This window comes from Ursus americanus, chromosome 24 (genome assembly GCF_024610735.1).
Source record: "Ursus americanus isolate L20-20 chromosome 24, mUrsAme1.1.p, whole genome shotgun sequence".
NCBI lineage: Eukaryota > Metazoa > Chordata > Mammalia > Carnivora > Ursidae > Ursus > Ursus americanus.
The window spans coordinates 9,508,204-9,529,001 of record NC_142150.1 but is presented as its reverse complement, the minus strand read 5'-3'; the positions used below and the strand labels follow the sequence as shown (position 1 = coordinate 9,529,001).

At 44.8% G+C, this 20,798-nt stretch overlaps 1 protein-coding gene across 1 annotated transcript in view; it reads right to left on the bottom strand.

Annotated features, from left to right (window-relative positions):
- Window positions 1-14,151: 14,151 nt before the first annotated feature.
- Window positions 14,152-20,798, bottom strand: part of SLC6A5 (solute carrier family 6 member 5) — a 50,735-nt gene continuing 44,088 nt past the window's right edge. Inside the window, exons 14-16 of the mRNA XM_045808664.2 lie at window positions 20,500-20,600; window positions 16,481-16,648; window positions 14,152-14,307 (exon numbers count right to left, since the gene is read on the bottom strand). Coding sequence (XP_045664620.1) covers window positions 14,152-14,307; window positions 16,481-16,648; window positions 20,500-20,600 — 425 coding nt within the window. The remainder of the gene's footprint in view (window positions 14,308-16,480; window positions 16,649-20,499; window positions 20,601-20,798) is intronic.

Sequence of the window (20,798 nt, the reverse complement as noted above, 5' to 3'; positions counted from 1 at the left end):
GCCACACTCACTCCTCCATGTTCTCATCGAACTTCATGGTTTTCAGTACTGTCTATAATGGATGATTCTCAAATGTGTATCCCCAGCCCCAGTCTCTCCTTTGAACCCCAGGCTTATCCACCGAACTACCTATTAGGTGTTAAATGTAATATGACCACATCATCAAAATTAAAAACATTTGTGCTTCCGAGAGGACACCAGAGGAAGTGAAAAGACAACTCCCAGAACAGGGGAAAAATTGCAAGTTATATATCTGATTGAGACTTGTATCTATTAAGAAGCTATTACAAATAGACAACGCAACTTGAAAACTGGGCAAAGGATCTGAAGAGACATTCCTCCAAAGAAGATATACAAAAAGCCAATAAACACATGAAAAGATGCTCAACATCATTAGCCATCTGGGAAATGCCGATCAAAACTACAGTGAGCTCTCACTTCACAGCCACTAGGATAGCTAAAATCAGAGACAGATAATAAATGTTGACAAGGAAGTGGAGAAATTAGATCCCTCATATACTGCTGGTGGGGATGTAAAATGGTTCTTCAAACCATTAAACATAAAGTCACCATATGATCCAGCAATTGTATTCCTAGGTACACACACAAGAGAAATGAAAACAAATGTCCACACGCTAAGTTGTGCACAAGCATTCTTAGCAGCATTACTCATAATAGCCAAAAGGTGGAAATAGCCCAGTGCCCATCAACCGATGAATGAATAAATAAATGTGACGTATTTACACTGTGGAATATTATTCAGCAATAAAGAGAAATGAAGTACTCGTGCACGCCGTAACACAGATGAATCTTGAAAACATTATACTAAGTGGAAGAAGCCAGTCACAAGGGATTACATCTTATTCCATCTATAAGAAATGTCCAGAATCAGCAAATCTACAGAGACAGTAGCATAGTGGCTGCCTAGGGCTGAGGGGAAGGGGAAGGAAGGATTAGCATGTGACAGCTAAAGAGCACAAGGTTTATTTGGGGGGTAATGAAGATGTTCTAACGTGGATTGTGGTGGTGAATGAAGAACTCACAGATTAATATACTAAAACCCGTTGAGTTGTACACTTTAAATAGTTTCGCTTGATGGTATGTAAATTGTATCTCAATAAAGCTGTTTTTTAAAAAAAAAAAAAACTTTAATGTCATGGGGGAAAAAATTATAATATGGCCAAATGAGGACTTTTGATTTTTCCCTCCTCCCAAACTTGCTTCCTGCTGCCTTCTAAGAGATGGGACCAGCCTTCACCAGGTGCTCCAACCAAATAACCTGGGTCATCCTTGACTCGCTTTCCCTATACCCCCACATTCAAGCCATCAAGCCCTGTCAGTATACCTTAAGGAAAAACCCCAAATCAGCCACCTCTCACTGCCCCTCACTACTCCCACCTTGCTCTAGTCCATCATTGTCCCTTTCCTGGTCCACTGCCATCAATTCCCCATTATTCCCTCTGCCTCCTCTCTTGCTGCTTACAATTCACTCCCCATCACCAAGCAGTCATAGTCTGCTTTTTAAACCATGTGTCCAATCCCATTCCGTTGCAAAAAATACCCCTGCACTTTTCCACCATGTTGTAAAAACATCCAAACATCTCACTAAGTAAGCCTCTGCCCACTCCCTACCCCTTGCCCCCTCCAGATCAGCTTTCTTGCTATTCCTCAAACATTCTAAGTTCCTACCTTCCTCATGGACTGCTCCCACTCCCTGGAACATTGTTCCCATAAATCTTTGTGTGAGTCTCTTTTTATGTCTCTCAAATCTCCATTCGAACGTCAGTTCCTTGGGAGCCCCTACCTAAAGAAGGGTCTTCTTCTCATTTCACCGTGGTCTCTGTCTGCCTCCTTCCCTAGCTTTATTTTTATAGTGCTTCCTATTATCTGAAATAATGATTTAGTCATTGGCTTATTTATTCTGTCTCACCAGTGCAATGCAAGCTCCACAGGAGTAGGATTTTTGCCTTTCTTGTTCATCAATATACCTCCCCACCTAGAACAGTACCTAGCACATTTTAGGAGCTGGATAAATGTTCGTTGAATGACTCAGTGGACGGTCTCCCGGAAGCAGCATGGAGAACGGACGTTTCTCACTGGCCATCACCAAGGCAACAGACTGCCTTATCGCACTGGCCCCCAGCACTGCCCCACTGCTGACTCTGTGGGACAATGGATCCCACAGAGGGCAAGCAAGAAGGACTCTTTGTAGCATCCAAACGAAATCCACAAGCTAGAGGCAGATCCGAGGCAGAGAAACTTTGCATCTCATTTACTGCCCCTCAGCCCGCCCCCGCCCGAACTGCTGTCCTTGGTCCAAACAGCCTTTCAACTACCTTCACATCTGTGGACACATAACAAGCTTCCTTATAAAACTGGAGAAAATCAGAGGATAGTGCTGTTACAGATTGGATTGTGTCCCCCAAAAGGGTATTTCGGAATCCTCACCCTCCAGTACGTATGCATGTGACCTTGTTTAGAAACTGTGTTTTTGCAGATGTCATTGAGTCGAGATGAGGTCACGAGTGTGGGCCTTAATTCAATATGGCCTTCTAAGAAGAGGAAATGCCATGGGACGACAGAGACAGGGAGAACACCATGGGACAAAGGAGGCCAGCAGTGAAGTGTTCCAGCCACCAGAAGCTGGAGGACGCAAGGGAGGGTCCTCCCCCAGAGGCTTCGGAAGGCGGATGGCCCTGCCAACACCTCGATTTTAGATTCCTAACTTCCAGAACTATGAGAGTCCCAGTTTCTGTGTGAAGCCTTCCAGTTCATATTGCTATGATATGGCTGCCCTAGAAATTAATACAAGTGCCAATTTGGGGGCAGAGCCTAGGAAAACGCAAAAACCCCAAGTCTCCTTCACAAGCTGGCAGCCCCAGCACCCCTGGAAACCATGCACCCTAACCTTTGTGGGTATTCTCATTTCCTGAAGCACGCATGCAACCCCTCATAAAGAGGGGTTGAATGAGTACATTCATGCACGTACTTCTGTCTCTAGAGGAATATATGAATTCTACATGAAAAATGTCGCCTTCCGATTACTACATTCAAACTTAAATGACATTCAAATTAGAGGGACTTCTATTTTGCTAAGTTAACTATTATCCTTCTGTCTTGCAGCTTCAACCACTGTTTGGACCAAAGCTAGGTATCAACCTGCAGGAAGACAGAAAAATCTTTAGAGAGACATGTAGATAAAGGCATCTCATAATTCTCCAGATGAAACCCTCCTAATCTCTAACATCAATAATCTTGGAGGAGTTGCAAGGTTCCGATGACAAGAACCAAGGTGTGCACATACCCAGATTTTAAGGACTGTCATGCAGGAAGCACACGTTGTCCATTGCTGTAGACCAGGGAAACCAGACATGCCACCCTCCAGCAGGAGAGTGTCCCCCCAGAAACAGGCCTTGCCCCAACCCTGACCGGAATAATAATGGCTCCATTTATTACATGTAACTCTGGCTGGGTTACTGTTCTAAGAGAAGTGCTTTCCAAGGATTTAGTCCTCAAGACAACCCAATTCGGTAAGCAGGATTACTATACCTATTTTACAGATACGGAAACTGAGCCATTTGCCAAAGGAGCAGCTGAGCCAAGCTTCAAACCCAAGCAGCATGACTACAGAATCTGTGTGCTGAATTGTTAAGCTTCAGAACTGTCTACTGCTTCTCCTGGGATGAAGCCCGGGGAGTCAGTCTCCTTGTTGAGGTCTTGTGGGAGAGGAGTAAATAGCAGTTCTGTTCCCTGCATAAGTTTTGACCAACTGATAAGTAAAAGAGTTAGCAGGGGGCCAAACATGAGTTTTATGAACATAGACACAATGCTGGAAGAGACTAGCTTACTGTGGAAGTCCAATGGACTGGCCATCTCTAGGCTGGACCTTGGCACAGCCATCAGCTCCCATTGGTGTGGATGAAGCAAGAGTGTAAAAGAGAATTCATTGAGAAATGAGGACCAATGGCTCTGCCCTCTCCTCTGTAAGGAGTAGGAAGGGAGTGGAATAAAAGGCCAAAAGAGTTTAAGGAAAATTTCTCATCATGGACACCAAATGTGCGGGGAAGAGATGACTGACTCCCCCTCCACAACTTTCAAACTTTCCTCCATAAAGTCTCCTTCATAAAGTGTCACTTGGCTGCCCATAAAAGTGTGTACCCGGTCTTCTTATCTAGGCCTTAAAACAATACTTTATTCCTATTAGAAGTCCCATGTGCTCAACCGTGTTACCATCACTCTGTGGGAAAGTTAGGAGGAAGGCATCCTCTTATACCTGCTCACACGGAGCGAGGACAGACGGAGAAGTCCTCACTGAAAACAGCTTCCATGAGCAAGTCTATGACCCAAAGCCACTGAATAGATGAATAGCCACTGAAGGAATTTCAGGCCCTGGGATGGCATAGTGAGAGGTTTTAGAACCAGGAGAGCTCACTCTAGTCACGTTAGGCAACAACCTATCCCATCGGTTCATGAGACTGGCTCTGTCAGCTACATAAAATGGAAATTGTCCTTTCCAATGCTTTTTAGACTACTTTCCAGAGTCACAGGCCACAAAAAATTCTCCTTGCCAACAAAGTAACATTAAACTTTCCCACATTTTCCAGTGGTTCCCTAGGTCTCCTTCTAGTCCTCCTAGTTTATTTAATGACCTGTATCACTGAGGATTCCATCTGGCTTTGTATAACAGAAAATCTCCCAAACAATAATAACTTCAATAAGAGATGTTTGATTCTAGAGCTGGGCAGTCCACGTTTCATCCGCTGGTTCTATGAATACTCAGGGATCCAGGCTCCTTCCAGATCTCTGCTCTGTCATCCCTATGATCCAATATGGCTGCTGATACTCCAGCCATTATATCCACATTCCAGATAGCAAACATGGAATAGAATAAAGAGAAGAAGACCATACCTCAGAGTCCCATGTATCGCTTCTATTTATCTTCACGTAGAACTTAGTCATACGGCCATTCCCTATGTTTCTGTTAGCTGTTGCTGCATAACGACCAGCCACAAAGTTTCAGTGGCATACAACACCAAGCATGTATTCTCACATATCTGCAGGCTGGCTAGGATTCAGCTCATCTGGGCTGGTCTCAGCTAGGCACTTCTGCTACGGGCCACAGTGGCTGAGCTGATTGATTTCTCATAGCGGGTCTATGTGTCAGTTGAGTGGCTCTCTCCCACATGCCTCTCATCTGCCTTGGACCAGCGGGTTAGCCAGGACATGTTTTTCTCATGGCACAAGGAGTCACAAATGAGCAAGTGGCAACAGGCCAGGTCTCCTAAGGTCTAGACTCAAAACGGGCACACTGTCACTTCTGCTCACGTGCTATTAAAGGCAAGGGGCAAGAAATACCATCTGTTCATGATGAGGACATTGGCCCGGATGTGATTCAGGGTTGGGTGAAGAAGTAGAGTCAGCAGCCAATCTACCATACCTGCTGCAAGGGGACTGGGAAATGTCACATTTGGCCGAGTGACAATAAGCCTAGTTAAAATTGAAGACGTTACTAAAGAATGGAAGAACAGGAATCCAGAGAAATTCAGTCTCCACCACTCTCTCTCACACTGTACCAACTTTGCGGAATACCAGGACTGGCTTGGTGCCAGTTCATCCTGCCCCCACGTCAAGACACAGGGTGTGTAGGGCTGTGAAGCTCTCCCAAGAAGGCGAGAACAGGGAAGGCGTGCACATCAAGACTATCATGGGCTCGTGCTTAGCAGGACTTTCCACTTTTGAGTAGGTGGGGCCGAGTGATTTTTTTGTTTATTATGGTCTGTGTCAAAGCTCTCAGCCAAGAAAGATCAAATTCATGCTACCTCAGAAAGTAGGGCGTAAAGCTCTCTCTGAGCGTCTGTCCGCAACCCCCACATGGGATGGACATGAGGGACGAATTGTGCAAATGAGCATCCCTCATAAACAACCACAGAATCCCTCAGCCTCCACTAAGTGAGTGAGAGGAGAAGGCATGAGGAAACACTACGCAGCCTGTCCTGAAACCCCTGAGCCACACCTGCCCCAGCACCTGCCCTGGACTCTGAGACAGCGCCAAGATCCAGAAACTAACATGGCAGCACTTAGCAGGGCAAGAGTCTCCAGGACCATTCTCCAGCCCCACTGCCATGTCTATTCCTATTGGTTCATGTCATCTCCATGCGGAGTGCTCTAACTTTTCAATGTAACCCCTGGTGGCCCCAGTCACATGAGTCAGGAAGGAGATTACCTGCTAGAGATCCCAAATACTTCTAGATTTATACCCTGGTTGGTCTCTTGGAGTTCACCTCTGACATTTTGAAAGGGCTGGTTTCTTGCATAATCAAACCAGTGATTTTGCTTCAAGTTCCTCCCCACTCTCATCCGTCCTTGACACAGAGACCAGGTCAACGTTCCAAATGCACAAATCGGACTCTAATAGTAAACACTCAACATTCACTGGCAGTGTTACATTTTCACATACAAACTTCAGTTGAATCGTCTCAGCAACTATGTTCCTGTTTTATAAGCGAGAATATGGAGACTGTGTAAACAAGGAAAGGAGCTGGCCCTTGACCCCAAAACAGTGCTTTTCTCCGGCATCATAGCTGCCTCTGCCAGGAAATCTCTCTCCACTATTCAATAACCTTCCATGGCTCCCAGTGGCCTGTCAGACAGCATCTGGACTCTTTATGTTGGCATTGAAGGAATTTGACTGTCAAGTCCTAAACTACATTTTCAGCCTCAGGCCTCACTTCCCACAAGCATTTACTGTATCTTCCGGTTTCATCCATCACTTCTTCTTGAGATGGTCTGTCCTACACCCATGCCATCACTTCCGTGCTTTCATCTACCTGGAAAGCTCATCTTAACACCCTCCTTGTGGTCAACATCCTCCCCAGATCCCTATCTTATGAAATCTTGCCTAATCCTCTCAGCCAGAAGAAATCTCTTCCTCTGTACCTCCTTAATATACTCTTATCCTAAATCCTTTTGTTGCACGTTGCACTTTCCACTGTATATTATGGCAATGTACATACCAATCTTAAAGCTCCACTCAGCCTGAGTAACCTGAAGGGAAGGATCTAGTCTTACTCATGGTTTTTGGGTTTGTTTTGTTTTGTTTTTGTACATTATTGCACTGAGCTCTGTCCCTTGTACAGAGCCAATACTCAATATTTGTTCATTCAGTTAAAAAATACATTTATTGAGTATCTACTGTGTGTCACAAACTCTTAGGTACTGGAAACATAAATAATGAAGACCCTGAGTAGAGTGGAAAAGTAAATAAATGAGAGACTGAATCAATGAATCGTGGAAGTGTGAGTCTGCTTCAGTGTGGATCCATACTATATTCTAGTCATTATTTTCTCCTAATCCTACAAGTGTTTGGAAAAGTTTGCTGCAAAGGGGAAGGGGACTAAGTTAAATGACTTGGAAAATCACGATTCTCCTAAAATTACACATAGTCTCTGTTACATATTAGAATGTGTAAATCACAGAAGTAAACCCAATCTTTGTAAAGTTGAGGTGTTTTAGAAGACACTGGAGGAGTTTCCTGTTGTAAAGAGTCCCCATGGTGAATTTTCTAGACAGTGACTACTCCTCCCACATGGGTCTCTTCTAAATCCAGTTCCCGCAAAACAGACTATTGTATGAGAACTTGTGTATCAGAGATACTGCAGGGAATGGCCTTGGATTTCCATGCAACTGTGAGATTCTGAATCTCTGGTTCCAGGAGAGACATCTAGAAAGAAGGAGGAAGGAAGCATGAGCAAAAGCAGAGGACTATCAAAGGAATAAGCTCCGTAGGAAAATAGCTGCAAAGTACACGGGACCAGTAGCTGTCAAACAAAGGAAAACAAGAGGACAGATTGGGTGGAGGAAGACGGGAGAGTGGTAAGTGCGAACACCACACTAGCTCCTCCCAGACAGAGCCCTGCATCCCTCTTTAACAGCCCAGAGTAGACTGATTCTGCCATGCTGCGTGAGCTCTGTGCTTCCCACATTTTATTATTATCCCAGTTTAGAGAAAGACTATTTAAAAAAAAATTTTTTTTTAAGATTTATTTAGTATTTTAGAGAGAGAGAGCATGTGAGTGCGCATGAGGGCAGGGGGCAGAGGGAGAGGGCAAGAGAGACTTTCAAGCAGACTCGCCACTAAGCACAGAGCCTGACGCTAGCCTCGGTCCCAAGACCCTGAGATCATGAGCTGAGCAGAAATCAAGAGTTGAATGCTCAACCACCTGAGCCACCCAGGCACCACTATTTATTTATTTGAAGCTATTATTTAAATTCTAGTTAGTCAACATATACGGTAAAATTGGGTCCAGGTGTAGAATTCAGTGATTCATCACTTACATAGGACCCACTGCTCATCACACAAGTGTAAGGAAAGACGATTTAAAAGGGAGTATAAAAACACAACAGAGCATTTCCAAGTAAAATTCTATGGCTTCTGAGATCTTTTGAAATGGTCCGAAGAAATACTGCAAGATTCCCGTCCAGAGTGGAGACAGGGATAAGCGAGAAAAACCTGGCCATGAGTTGATAATTGTTGAAACTGAGTGACGTAGACATGGGAATTCATTACTGCATACTCCCCACTTTTATGTATGCTTGAGAATTCTCAAAAAAAGTCAACAGAAAACACAACTGAGCAAGGGGATTTCAGGAGTGAAACCAAGGAGGATGAGGCCGCACCAAACTCTGGTCCCACCACGCTCTCTTCCTTCATCTTTCACGATAAGGTCTTACGCTGAGTTAGGGATTTGCCACTCAGTCTGCATGCTCGAGTGCAAGGTTATGGACAAGGCTGAGTGTGGGTGTGTGTCACTCCCATTACACGGGATGGACACGCATGCTTTTGGCAGGTTTTCAGAATCAGCTTGTGAGGGCATTTCTTTCCCCTCTAAAGGTGGCCCAGCCAAGCCCCGTAGGCTGTCAACACAGAAGCTGAAGATGGAAGCAGAGGGTGATTGTGTTATATTCATTTGAGGACAGAGTCAAGCTTCTGGGTTGGCGGGATCAGACAGGAATGCCCAGCCACCAGTGGCATAGGAACTCAGGGCCGAACTCTGGGCAGGGAATGCCCACTTTAAGTGGGGGAATGGCCTTTATTGATTTGTTTGTTTAACAGAAGTAGTCTTTCTACTAAGCTCTGAGTTCCTTGAGATCTGGGACTGTTCTATTTTTTATTCTGTTTTGCCTGGGGTCTAACTCAATGCAGAAGCTACATTAAACTTTTGCTGAATTGAAAAAAAGTTGAATTGAAGATTGGCAAAATGGTCATTCAAACACACCCAAGGATTCTACTCGCCCAGTCCCTCTGTTCAGAGTCACCTGGATTCTCCCGCTCCCTCTCCTCCTCCCCATGAGGGGTAATTAATAATTCAGCAAACAATAGTGCATTCTGTTGGTTAACAGTGTAACAATTTAACTGGCATTTGTTTCTGCAGCAGCACAATATCTCATTTTCCCAGGAGGGCAGTTTTCCATTTCTGTTCCAGATTCCTCCCAATAAAATAGATCAATCCTGGAGATACCTGAAGGCCATTTGTTAAGAAAGAGAGAATGTGGGTAATGGGTTTGTAGTAGACACGATACTATAATCATCATGTTTTGAACACTGACATTTATTTAGGGTTTTGTGAACTCATACATTATTAAGATAAATTCTAATTTATATCGGTATATAATAGGCAAATATATAATACAATAAATTGCATTTGTAGACATAAATACAAAATTTGAGGTAGGGCCTCAAGAATAATGACTTTTCAAATGAATAGTGTACAGTATATAATATGTACTCTGTAAGATATATATATGATGCATCATTTGTAACATAATATATTTTCTTCATGTACAGTTAATGAAAAAATATAAGGACCTGATTAGGGAGCATATCTTTATTCATAGGCAACAGTACCACTTAAGATGCCTGCATTTAGGACATTAGCCAAGTACGCAATTTCAGAATAAACCTATCCCATGATAGGTCCATAAAGTGCAAAAGAAAGACCAAAAAAAAAAAAAAAGACAAAACAGGTCCTAGTTAATTGCTAAGTATCACCCTAACAATAAAATACACCTATAAGGCAAATGGTTACCTGAAGATGTATTTAATCCACAGCAAGCAAATCAAACCACTGCTTTCAGAGGTGATGCACGCCCAATCTGAAAAGACTTTGTCTCTTTGGCTGCGGGCTGCTCAGAGGTGACCCCAGCTGAGACGACAATTCAAAATTACTTGGCCTTTCTGTATGGTTGAAGCAAAATCTGGGAAAGACAGGGAGCTTCGCTTTTACAAATCCTCGGGACGCTTCGTGGAGAAATGACTACCAAGATTAAACTCACCCAGACCTTTGCTCCCGCCCTGGAAGTTTTCTGCACGATACCCACCCAGGGTGAAACAGAGGACGTGCTCATTTGCTGGCCTTGGCCTTTGGTCCCTGCAAGACAACCTGCTATACAGCACGCTCTCACTTCAGTCATCTGCCTCAAAGAAGAGCGTCACAAACCAGCTCCAGGGACGGCAGCAGCGGTCGGACGTTGCCGTCACGCATACATTTAGCAACAGTCATTGTGCAAGTCTCTGGGAAGAGGACAGTGACTGATGGCCAAGGGAACAGAGAAGAAAGAAAATTTTTTAATTTTAGGCATGGGAAAACCATGCTGACCGGTGAAGGTTGTCAGGAAGAACTGAGGCACGTGTAGATAGCAGAATAAGAACTTCATTCAGGGAAACTCAAGTCTGATGCAATATTAGCATAAAGACAACCCAAGTCTTATCCATTTACAAGATCATCGTGTTAAATTCTTTTTAAAGTGCTGCTCACTGAAATACCAGTTGATTACATTTCTTACACATTAAAAACACATTGGAAATTTCAAAGACATTGAGGTCATCGAGATTTTGCATTGACCACAGCTTTCATGCAACGAGTAAATATAAAGGAAAAAGAAACAAACAAAATAAGACCAGATTGGACACACATGTACACAGACAGACACACAGCCCTAAAGAGATTAAAAGTTACTAATATGCAAGACAAACATTTGCATAAGAAGCCACAACACCAATAGTTAAGAAATACACATTTTTTTCTCCTTTTAGGATTTTACAAGGTTACTGCTTTTAACATATGGCTTTTTTTTTTCTCTGAATGGGTTTCTGGCATTTGTTGGTGCTGGGAAATAATCTCACAAGTGGAAAATACCCCACCATGCTGCACAGTGAACAAATGAAAGTTTATCCTCAGCAACTTGGTTTTTAACTCAGTTTGAAGGAGAACAGTCAAGTAGCAGTTTGTCACAATGCTGTTCATTTTCTTTTTATTCGTTCGTATTTTTTTTCTTCCAATTGACTACGGAAGAAAACACATAGCGTGGAAACGTCCAGCCAAGTCTAGGGGGGGTGCAGCCAAGGTCGATGCACGATGACGAGTCAGCTCGGACGCTGAACACCTCTCTGCCAGGGAAAGCCTCAGAGTGGAATATGGCTCGAGAAATGGGTAAAACTGAGTTTACAAAGTCACCGTTTCCAGATAAGTTCGGAACCTTTCCCCCTGAAGCGAATTTTACGTGAAACTTGGAAATTGTAGGGAAAGGGAAAAACACTCTGGCTGTTCAGGGAACAGCTACTGGGTCTTAACGTGGACAAATCCCAGTGAGCACCGAGGTAGCTGCCCCCACTGCAAAACACACTGCGCAGTGTGGCCGGCAAGGAGGTCCCTGCCCTCACAAGTCAACTTTCAGTTCGTAGAAAACAGACCTGGCAGCAGCCGGTGGGTTCCCCCTACCACCACCTTCTTTTAATCACAACAGCAATAATTAGCAGAAATTGGGTTGGTACCCAGCATCCAACTCCAGTTTTCGCCAAGAGGCGAGAGAGGGAAGCCAAACATCATTCGTGCTGACACACGCATGCCAGTCCCGGAGAGAATGCTAATTGATTTCAGCTCTTTTCTTCAGCCTTCAAATTGGAAAGGCTGTAGATAATCTCCAAACCTACGTGATTCCTCCCTGCCTCTCCCACTCCACCAGTTATCAGTTGGAGAGGCTAATTTTTGGGTACCACTCTGTCTAATCTGCTACAGTAACGGGGGCTTCTCATCAATATGGCTTTCTTGGGGAAACCAGTGTTCAGGGCAGACGGTCACTATGGAAGACACTGGGACACAGGAGGCCATAGCTCAGCTTCCTAATGCTGCATCTAGGGGAGGCTCAGTTTAATTTGTGTGAGAGATTCTAGTAAGCTCTAGCTTTAGGAGAGAGGCAGGAAAGTACAAACATGCACTGCAGATAAAAGAGATGAAAACCTACAGTTCAAAACCCATCTTTGTTTCCTTTTCTAAAGTTCCCGTGGGCAATTCTTGAAACCTAGAAATTCATGTCATTGTTGGCAAATGACAATGATATTTGCCCTAGAAAAAGAAGAGCTCAGTAAAATGAGTTGAGACCTCTTTTTCCATAAATGAAGTCATTTAAAAAAAAAGAAAAGAAAAGAAAAGATGTTACAAAAACATGTTACAATGCAGTCTTCTGTTAGGTTTCACTGCTGTGGAACAGGATGAAAATGTCACATCAATATACAAGATTTAAACTGAAAACTTTGCCTGAGACCCTGTAATATGAAGACAAACAAATAAGAAAGTGATTGAAATGGTCTCCCCTAAAGGAAACAATTTTAGGTTTAGATATTATTACTGTAAGGGAAAAAATCCAGACTACACTATTCTAAACTCACCATCTCTACAGTGATTCATATGATATTTATAAGGATAGAAAACACCACTACGCGTACACACTACATGAACACATAGCACATTTAAAAAATTTCATATACGCATGTTCAGGATACAAGAAGGTAATAAAGGTCACGGCTTTGCCAATCTCTGCAGACATGTGATTCGCTCTCATTAGAGCACAGTTATGAGTATTGTGAATTGGGAACTCTTAAAACTGAATCGGCTAAATGTAGTCTTAAAAGCTATAGTCTTAATTGGCTCACTTGCTACTTACCTAAGCTGTATTTATCAGAAATTCCTGTAAATACAGTGACCTAAAATGCACTACCAGCACAGTGAATATCATGGTTGTTTTCTATTAAACTCTGCATTTCTTTGATTCCTCTATGATCACAGTTGGCATTTACTGTGAATGAAAAAGAGTAAAAATTGAGAAGGTATCTGTCATGTAAGAGGTCATGTCTTACATATGTAAAACATATAGAGACAGAACCAGGGTAAGTCTTGTTTTCCCAGAGGTTAAGAGACAAGGTATCCACAGCTCATAGAAAGACATTCTGAAGAGAAGAAACATGGAATCATGACACTGAACCACGGCGCTAAATGTCGCGTAGAAACTAGAATGGACCTCTACTCTGACTATATCTAGGCACAAGTTACGTGATGGCTTCTTGTGCACAGGGGGAGGAAATGACCAAGGGAACTCACACATACGGTTACTTAAAAAAAAAAAAAAAAAAAAAAAAAGACAGGTGAAGGACGAGAACTCTTCACTGAGATTCACAGTGTCCAGAGACTGAAGTACCAGTTCTTGGCACACTTGAAAGAGTTGGTCCAAATGAAGGAAAACAGAGCCCCAACTGTAAATGGAAATGTGAACTTAATCACCTCTGGTGTCCAAATTCACTGACTTGTCTTATTCTAAAACATTTTGCCACCACTGCTGATGCTCCAAATATACTCTCCTCAACTTTCAGCATCTGTGAAATGGCTGCATTGCTCAGCAACACGACTGAGTCCAAACACCAGTCTTGTGAGTCTGCCATCCTCTATAGGTCTCGAGGGCACCACCAACGACAACACACAGTGGATACCTCCCTACTGACCAAGTCTCACATACCTATTCGTGACGTCCCTGGAAAGCGCTCACCTGGCTGACCCACTCCTGCCAGGTGAAGCATGTGCTCAGAAGACCAACCCTTCTGGAAACTGACACCACGGACACGCGCGAAGAGTGCCTCAAGTGGTCTATCTCTTCACGACAGCATGCAACGCCATGTCTTACTCTTCTGCATAACCACTCTCATGCAAGGACATGAACCAAGATGTGCGGAGAGAGAAGAAAACAGGAAGAAAGCTGGGGAAACCATGAGGGGAGGCAGAGAGGAAAAACAGGATCAAGTCTGGCCCATCCCATGCCGTTGGACTAGCACTGGGTGCCCAGTTCCAAATCCTTCACTGGCAGTTTGAGTCCCAGGGAAGAGGTTCCCAAGGGGTCAATCATGTTCTTGTAACGCTCTCCACGGTGCTGAGCTAAGAATGGGCCCCAATCCGGCTGTGGCGAGCACACCAACTTGAGCCTCTGCAAAGAAGCCAAAGATACACAGGGTCACAGAAGTAATGCACCTTCCTCCCCTACACACCACCCATCTATCCCCAAACTCCTGGCCACCACTTTTGCCGGAACCCCTGCCAAGAGGTCCCCCACCAGGAGAAGCAGTTGGGAAGATCAGCCCTATCAGTTAATTAGGCCAAGGACGTTAAAGAGGAAACTGAGCTTGGTTCCCTTGAAATTATTTACGTCACCCTGCGAGCAATATTACAATTGCTCAGGGTTTGCCTTGCACAAGATGAATCGAGGATAAAGGGCCCAGATTTTAATTATACATTTTTTCCCTCCAAACGAAGGGAATTTGCGAGCTTCTCTCTCCACTGCCAAACACAGGCTGCAAAGGACATGCGCTCAATTACTTTGTTCTGTAGTCTCAACAGTAGGTTGTTACATCAAAATAATTGGATTTTGTTTAGCATATTTCCCCAAAGTATGTAAATGGCAAGGGAAAAAAGCGCAACCCCAAAGACACATCGCCAAGAGTGAGCAAAGATTTTAATTATCCGTTGACAAAAATAGATACTTCTGACTTGGTTCAGCAGTGTGGGTTCTTGCAGGCGAGCTAGAAATAATGGGAACGTCTCTAATCCTTCAACTGAACTTTTTACAGAAAGCATTATTTGATGGGAACATTTTCTAGAAAAAAGAAAGAAAACATATTTCTGGCGACATAAGGGCGGACAATTACATGTTTATTACCTATTAAAGTGAAGCTGCTTCTTATAGTTGTTAGTTTAATCTCCCCTTAATCATCGGTTTGCAACCTTTGTGTCCCAAATTAACCATAATAAATTTATAGAGCCAACTCATCAGTTTAGGGAGTTCCGGCCCGAGACAACAGTAGCAGAGGCTACGCTAGCTTCTGTTCAGAGGGAACGAGATTTCTGGGCCAGTTGGTGGGAAGTTCATCGGGGGCAAAAGGGAGGCATCTCGCTGGGAATTTACCTGGAGGGGATAGCAGACAATTCCCTGAGGATGAAAACTGGAATCCCACTTCAGCGAGGGGACTCCTACGTTCCCTTTGTCAACTTTGTCTCCATCTTTAGTCCATCGAAGGTAAAAGCCACCTCCCCGCCTCCTCGGTTACGCATTTACTCACACACCTTATTCTCAAGTTGCTTCTCCCTCCGGAGGCTCCGTGGGATGCTCTCTTCCTTTCCTCAGTCTGACTAACCAAGAGCAAAGCCTCTACAGCTGTTCTTCACTACCCTCTATTGGCAGGTGTTCCTTGGCCTCGATCTATCCCAACGCCTCTGAGACTTGAGTGTGCCTCGGAATCACTGGGTAACCTACAGACACCGGTGTCCCATTTCCCCCACTCTGGTTCAGTGGAGCCCAGCTGGAGCCAGATCATGTTCATTTCCCACACGTTCCCAGGGGTGTGATGCTGCTGGTCCCCGGGCCAACCCGGAGCAGCCCTGGTCTGGGCCAAAAGGCCCGACCTCCGGTTTTGCAAGACAGACACAGTGCTGAGCTGTTCCCAGCACATCTGAGCAAGTGACTGTTCATAAATTGCAAGAGCCTGACCGTGCTTCACTGGTGCCTCCACAAGCGGCAGTCCCTTCCCGTCTCCCCTGGAGACAGGGTGGGGATTCTTTCGCGTTAGAAATGAGCAAGGGATTAACAAAGACAAGTCTCACCTCCTACCAGCCATGCCCGGACACTTTGTTACCGTGTGTGGGGACGGTGAAGCATTCATCAGCTCGGACCCCTCAGGCATCCTCAATACCAGTGCAACAGGGAGGGGTAGTGATTTAAAATGTAATGGTAATAGATGTTTGGAGGAAGACTTGGACAGAGAGGAAGTTCAGGAAAGGAAGAATCTGACATGTAGTTAAAAAGCAAACACTGGATTTAAACTGTGGGGGAGGGGCAGGGGACTCTGATGGTTTACTTCCCAGAGCTGTCACTGCGCTGAGAAATAGCATAATAACAGCTTGGCCTGCGGATTGGCTGAGCCTCTCCATTAGAGGAATAATACATAATAAAAATGGGTTTAATAGAAACGGTGGCAACTGTGATCACTTAATCACCAAGTCTCCCTCGAGAAGAAGTTTACCGAATCTGTTGTTTTTCACGCACAGAGCTCTCAGAGCTTTTCCCTGGGGAGGGGATGGCAGGAGAAAGTTGCTGATGGAATTACCTCAATAAATCTGCCGGGGGCCAGATGCATTTTTATCACAAACATAACTGGGATCCAGATCACGGAGCAGGCGAGCATTAGCCATCCAAGCACCATGGACCAGTTAGGGTAGCGGTAAGAGCCATAGGTCATGGGCTCCCACTGGTAAAAGCTGAAGCAAAGGATAAACTAGGAAGAAAAGAGAAACACACGTGTTAGGTTGGTGATGTGAAGTATTCATTCCTGACAGCTATGTGTTGAGCCCCTGCCATGAGTTTGGTGCCTTCCTATCTCTGACCTCATTTTACACCCATACCAACCCCGAAAGAGAGGTATTATTAATGATCCATTTTCCAAATGAAGAAACTGAATTTCAGGGAGATGAAGCCGACCCATGGCTGACCCTGCGTTTGCCATCCCGTGGAGCTGAGCAAGGCGTACGGGTGTACGTGTACACACACACACACACACACACACACACACACACACGCCCAGGCTGAGAAGACAATTTAAAGGATACGCATTGAGGTGACTGATGGGTGGCACTGGGGGTTTGAAGGGGCTGTACTTTCCATAGGGGATAATCAAGCTTCTGTTATAAGAACGAAATCTTCACATTTATGTATTTTAATTTGTTTTAAGGAGTTGGATCAATTCTGCCTTCTCCTTGCACGGGGCATGGCCCGTATCCAGGTACTGCGCCTAAAGCTGGCAGAGTGACACGTGAGCGGTCTGCAAAGCGGGGACTGAGCCAGAAGCGGAGTCCTATAATAAACCACGGGACACAGGAGGGGTGCACAGCCCACTTGCAACTGACTCAAGGTAAACGGGCCTTGTCCCCAAACGGCGGGTCCAGAGCGTGGGGACCAGCAGGCCAATGTCGGCTCTGCCACTAACTCGCTGAGGGACCTTCACGTCTCAGACTTCTCCACTTTAAATGGACGTATTTCACATCGCGTACACAACGCAGGGGTTTTCTGCGAACAAGAGTCTGGTATTTACTCAAAAGTCTCCCCTCAATTCTAAGAGAGGTCAGGATTTATTTTGCACCCATGATCTCCTGGCAAGGGCCGGGAGAACCCTCTGAAGACACGGGGAGTGCAGCGGCCAAGGAGCACGGGAACACGTGTGCCGGGAAGAGAGGCACCCGAAGAGACAGAACAGGGCTGCTAAGTGTTGTTGCCAAGCCTCTGGGGAGCAGCATCGCCCTGAGCAACGGGGTCCTTGCCCGTGTTCATCCTGCCTATAGTGGCACCAGCCCAGAACAACGTACCTGATACGAGACCTCCAGCCTGTGTTCCCCCCCACACCTCTCATTCTATCTTAGGCAGTAAAATAACTGCCCAAAAATGGCTGGAGGGAATTACGTCAGGAAAGATGGTGTATGGCAGTGTTTCGGGAGAGCGCGAAGCACTGTACAAATGTAAGGCGGATCCACGCTATTGCTGCAAAGCCCGGGCTGCTGGGGCAAGTGATTATTTCAATGCAACAATAATCTAATGTATTGATTCAAAGCAACGTGAGCCTGAAGACAACTGTTGAAAACACTGCTCCTATGGAAAGCGAGGCCTTACTCTAGGCCCCTTTTTAAACATTCGCCCCTAGAGTTATAAGCTTTATTAACCAGTCTATTGGAAGTAGGGCCTAATGTAATTATGGTAAGTTGCTCCATTTCATTTACTATATAAATAGCAATACATCTGCTTATGGGTGCGCATAATTCAGTAACGTGATCTGACTATATATACAATAATTGCATGCAGAATATTTATAGCTCTGTAAATCCAAGAAGGCACATATAAAAATGATCAATTTTATTTCAGAGGTTTTGAAGTAATTTAAACCCGTAATCTTAGCTCATTCCAGCATCCTACAAATATCCATTTTACAGAAGGGCAAATGGCAAAAAACAAGTGTTAGGCTTGGTCCTTTGGTACCCATTTCCAGTTGCACAAATATCACATCAAACTTATTTAAGCAAATGTGCTCTTGCCATACATTTCTCTCTGCCAGGCCAGCTTGGATGAAACCCTTCCCTCAGATGGGCCTGGCCATGACTGATGCTAGTTCAACCACTGGGTCAGGCTCACCCTGACTTCTTGCTGATGGCAGCCAAGGAAGGACCATGATGATGGAATTGACCACTTCTACTTGTCCCTAGCTCCCAAACACAGAAGGGGAATCTGGTTCAGGAAATTTTCTGGGATCTCCACAGGTTTCTGCTATGAGCTTCATAACGGATATCAAGTAAAGTACACCATAGTTGAGAAATTTTCTCAAAAAACACAGCCCGTGGGTCCCTAGAATTTCTTTTCCCTGACCTTCTGCTCACAGAGATTAGAATTCTTTAAATCCAAAAACTGGCCAAACTCCACTTGGAGAGGAAAGCACTGAGTTTTGAGAAATTTATCGAGGCCCAGCCAGCTCTGGATTCAAGCCTTAGCTCTGCCTCCCATAAGCTTTGTGGCCTTGGTCAAGCTCCTTAGACTGCGCGGGCTTCAGTGCACACAACTGTAAAATGGGAGGAAGAATCACCAACCAACCAGAGTGGCCAACAGCTTTAAGGACAATGCCCACAAAGTGTCTGCCTCTAAACAGAACTGTCTCTGAATAGCAACGCGGGGTGTTGTTATTGTGTCATACGTTTCTGCAAAATATAATACAAGTCTCTGAAGCTTAATCTCTTCCAAGACAGGAAGCAAAGGCACGTCTCAGTCTCACCCAAGAACAAATCAGACGTACTAGTAACTGGGGTAGAGCTCAGCAGAGACAGAATGCTCCAGGCAGGAGAGTCTCGCGGGTTTTTTCCCCACCCATTAGCTAAATCCGAGCTCTTCATATATACATTTCAGTCCTGAATTCAAGAAACGGGAAAATCTATTTTAATTCTTTTCACCCCTCATGGCCCAAATCTCACGGGGCTTTTCGGACAAATTACAGCCTCTAAAATGTGAGCCTTGATGTGGGCCTCAGCATGATGCCCGTGTCAGTGCAGAGGGAGATAAACACTGAATGGTTTTTCTGTCTAAACTTATGTCTTTTCAGAAAGCAGTTGAGGTGTTTTGATTAAAACTCACTCTGTGACAGCTTAAAAAAAAAGGGGGAAATATATATTTTCTTTACAATTTTACTTCCATCCTGTCTTGTTTTCCTTTAGAGAACCTGGTGCTGTGGAGTGAAGCAATGGTCTTAATCTGGTTTCTAGCGCCACCTGCTGGCTGCAACGAGAACTACAGCCAGCTTCCCGCAGCCTTGCCAAGATGACGCCCATCACAAGCCAGGGAGGAGGAGCAAAGGCAGGGTCTCTGTCAATTACTGTGCTTGGAGGGTGGATCAAGGCAAAGCCTGCAGCCTACACCACAATAAAGGAGGTGATGGATGTGCATGCAAGTCCCTCTGCAGATTTACTGACGCATGAAGGGCTCTGATCTTTAATAAGATGAATGTCAGATGATCTCAAAATGTCATCATCACACTCAAGGATGATAAGATAGTTCTCGAAAACACTAAAAGTGAACAATAAAAGTCCAATTTATGCTATATTAGTTGTAGAACAGCTGTATGGAATAATGGTTAAGAGCAAGAGTTCTGGAGCCAACTGCCTGGGTTCGAACTCAGGCTGTAGTTGCTAATGACTCGGTGTGCAATGCTAGGCAAGTCCCATAACATCTGGGTGTCAGTTTCCCCATCTGTAAAATGGAGGTGATTGTAACACCAACCCCACAGGCTGCCATGAGGGAGAGAGGAGGTGATACCCAGAAAGCTCTTTGAACAGAGCTGGGGCCATGGCTAGCACGTGGGAAATGTGATTGTTATCTGCTCTCGGTACATGAGGCAGACAGATACAGTGGGGAATGTTCCATCAGAGTGCTCCAGCCTGTGCCTGAGTCACAGCCGAGCCCCCCTTTAAGTGAGTCTCTATACCTCTCCTAACTTCAGTTTCCTCTTCTGAAATACAAGAATAATATACTTTGTGCAAACATAAAGCACCACACCCACACTCAAGGTCCTGTGTGCACGACAAAGCATGCAATCCTTACAGTCAAAATGGTTGGAGTTACAAACGCCCAGCAGACTTTCCAGAAGATGTTTGGCTGGAATCCAATCATCATCTCTATATCTTCACAGAATCGTTGCAAGCCTGCAAATAGACAAGTGGACATGGAGCATGAGGTGCAGTGGCAGGGAGTGAGGGGGAGGGAGGGTGCAGGACAGGCTCTAGAGCCCCTCACTCAAGTGCCATTGGCTAGAGATGACCCCAGCCTGGTCACCAACGACCCCTATTATGCAAGAAACCATCAGAAAAATGATTCACTGCCAGGAAGATTAGGGCAAACTG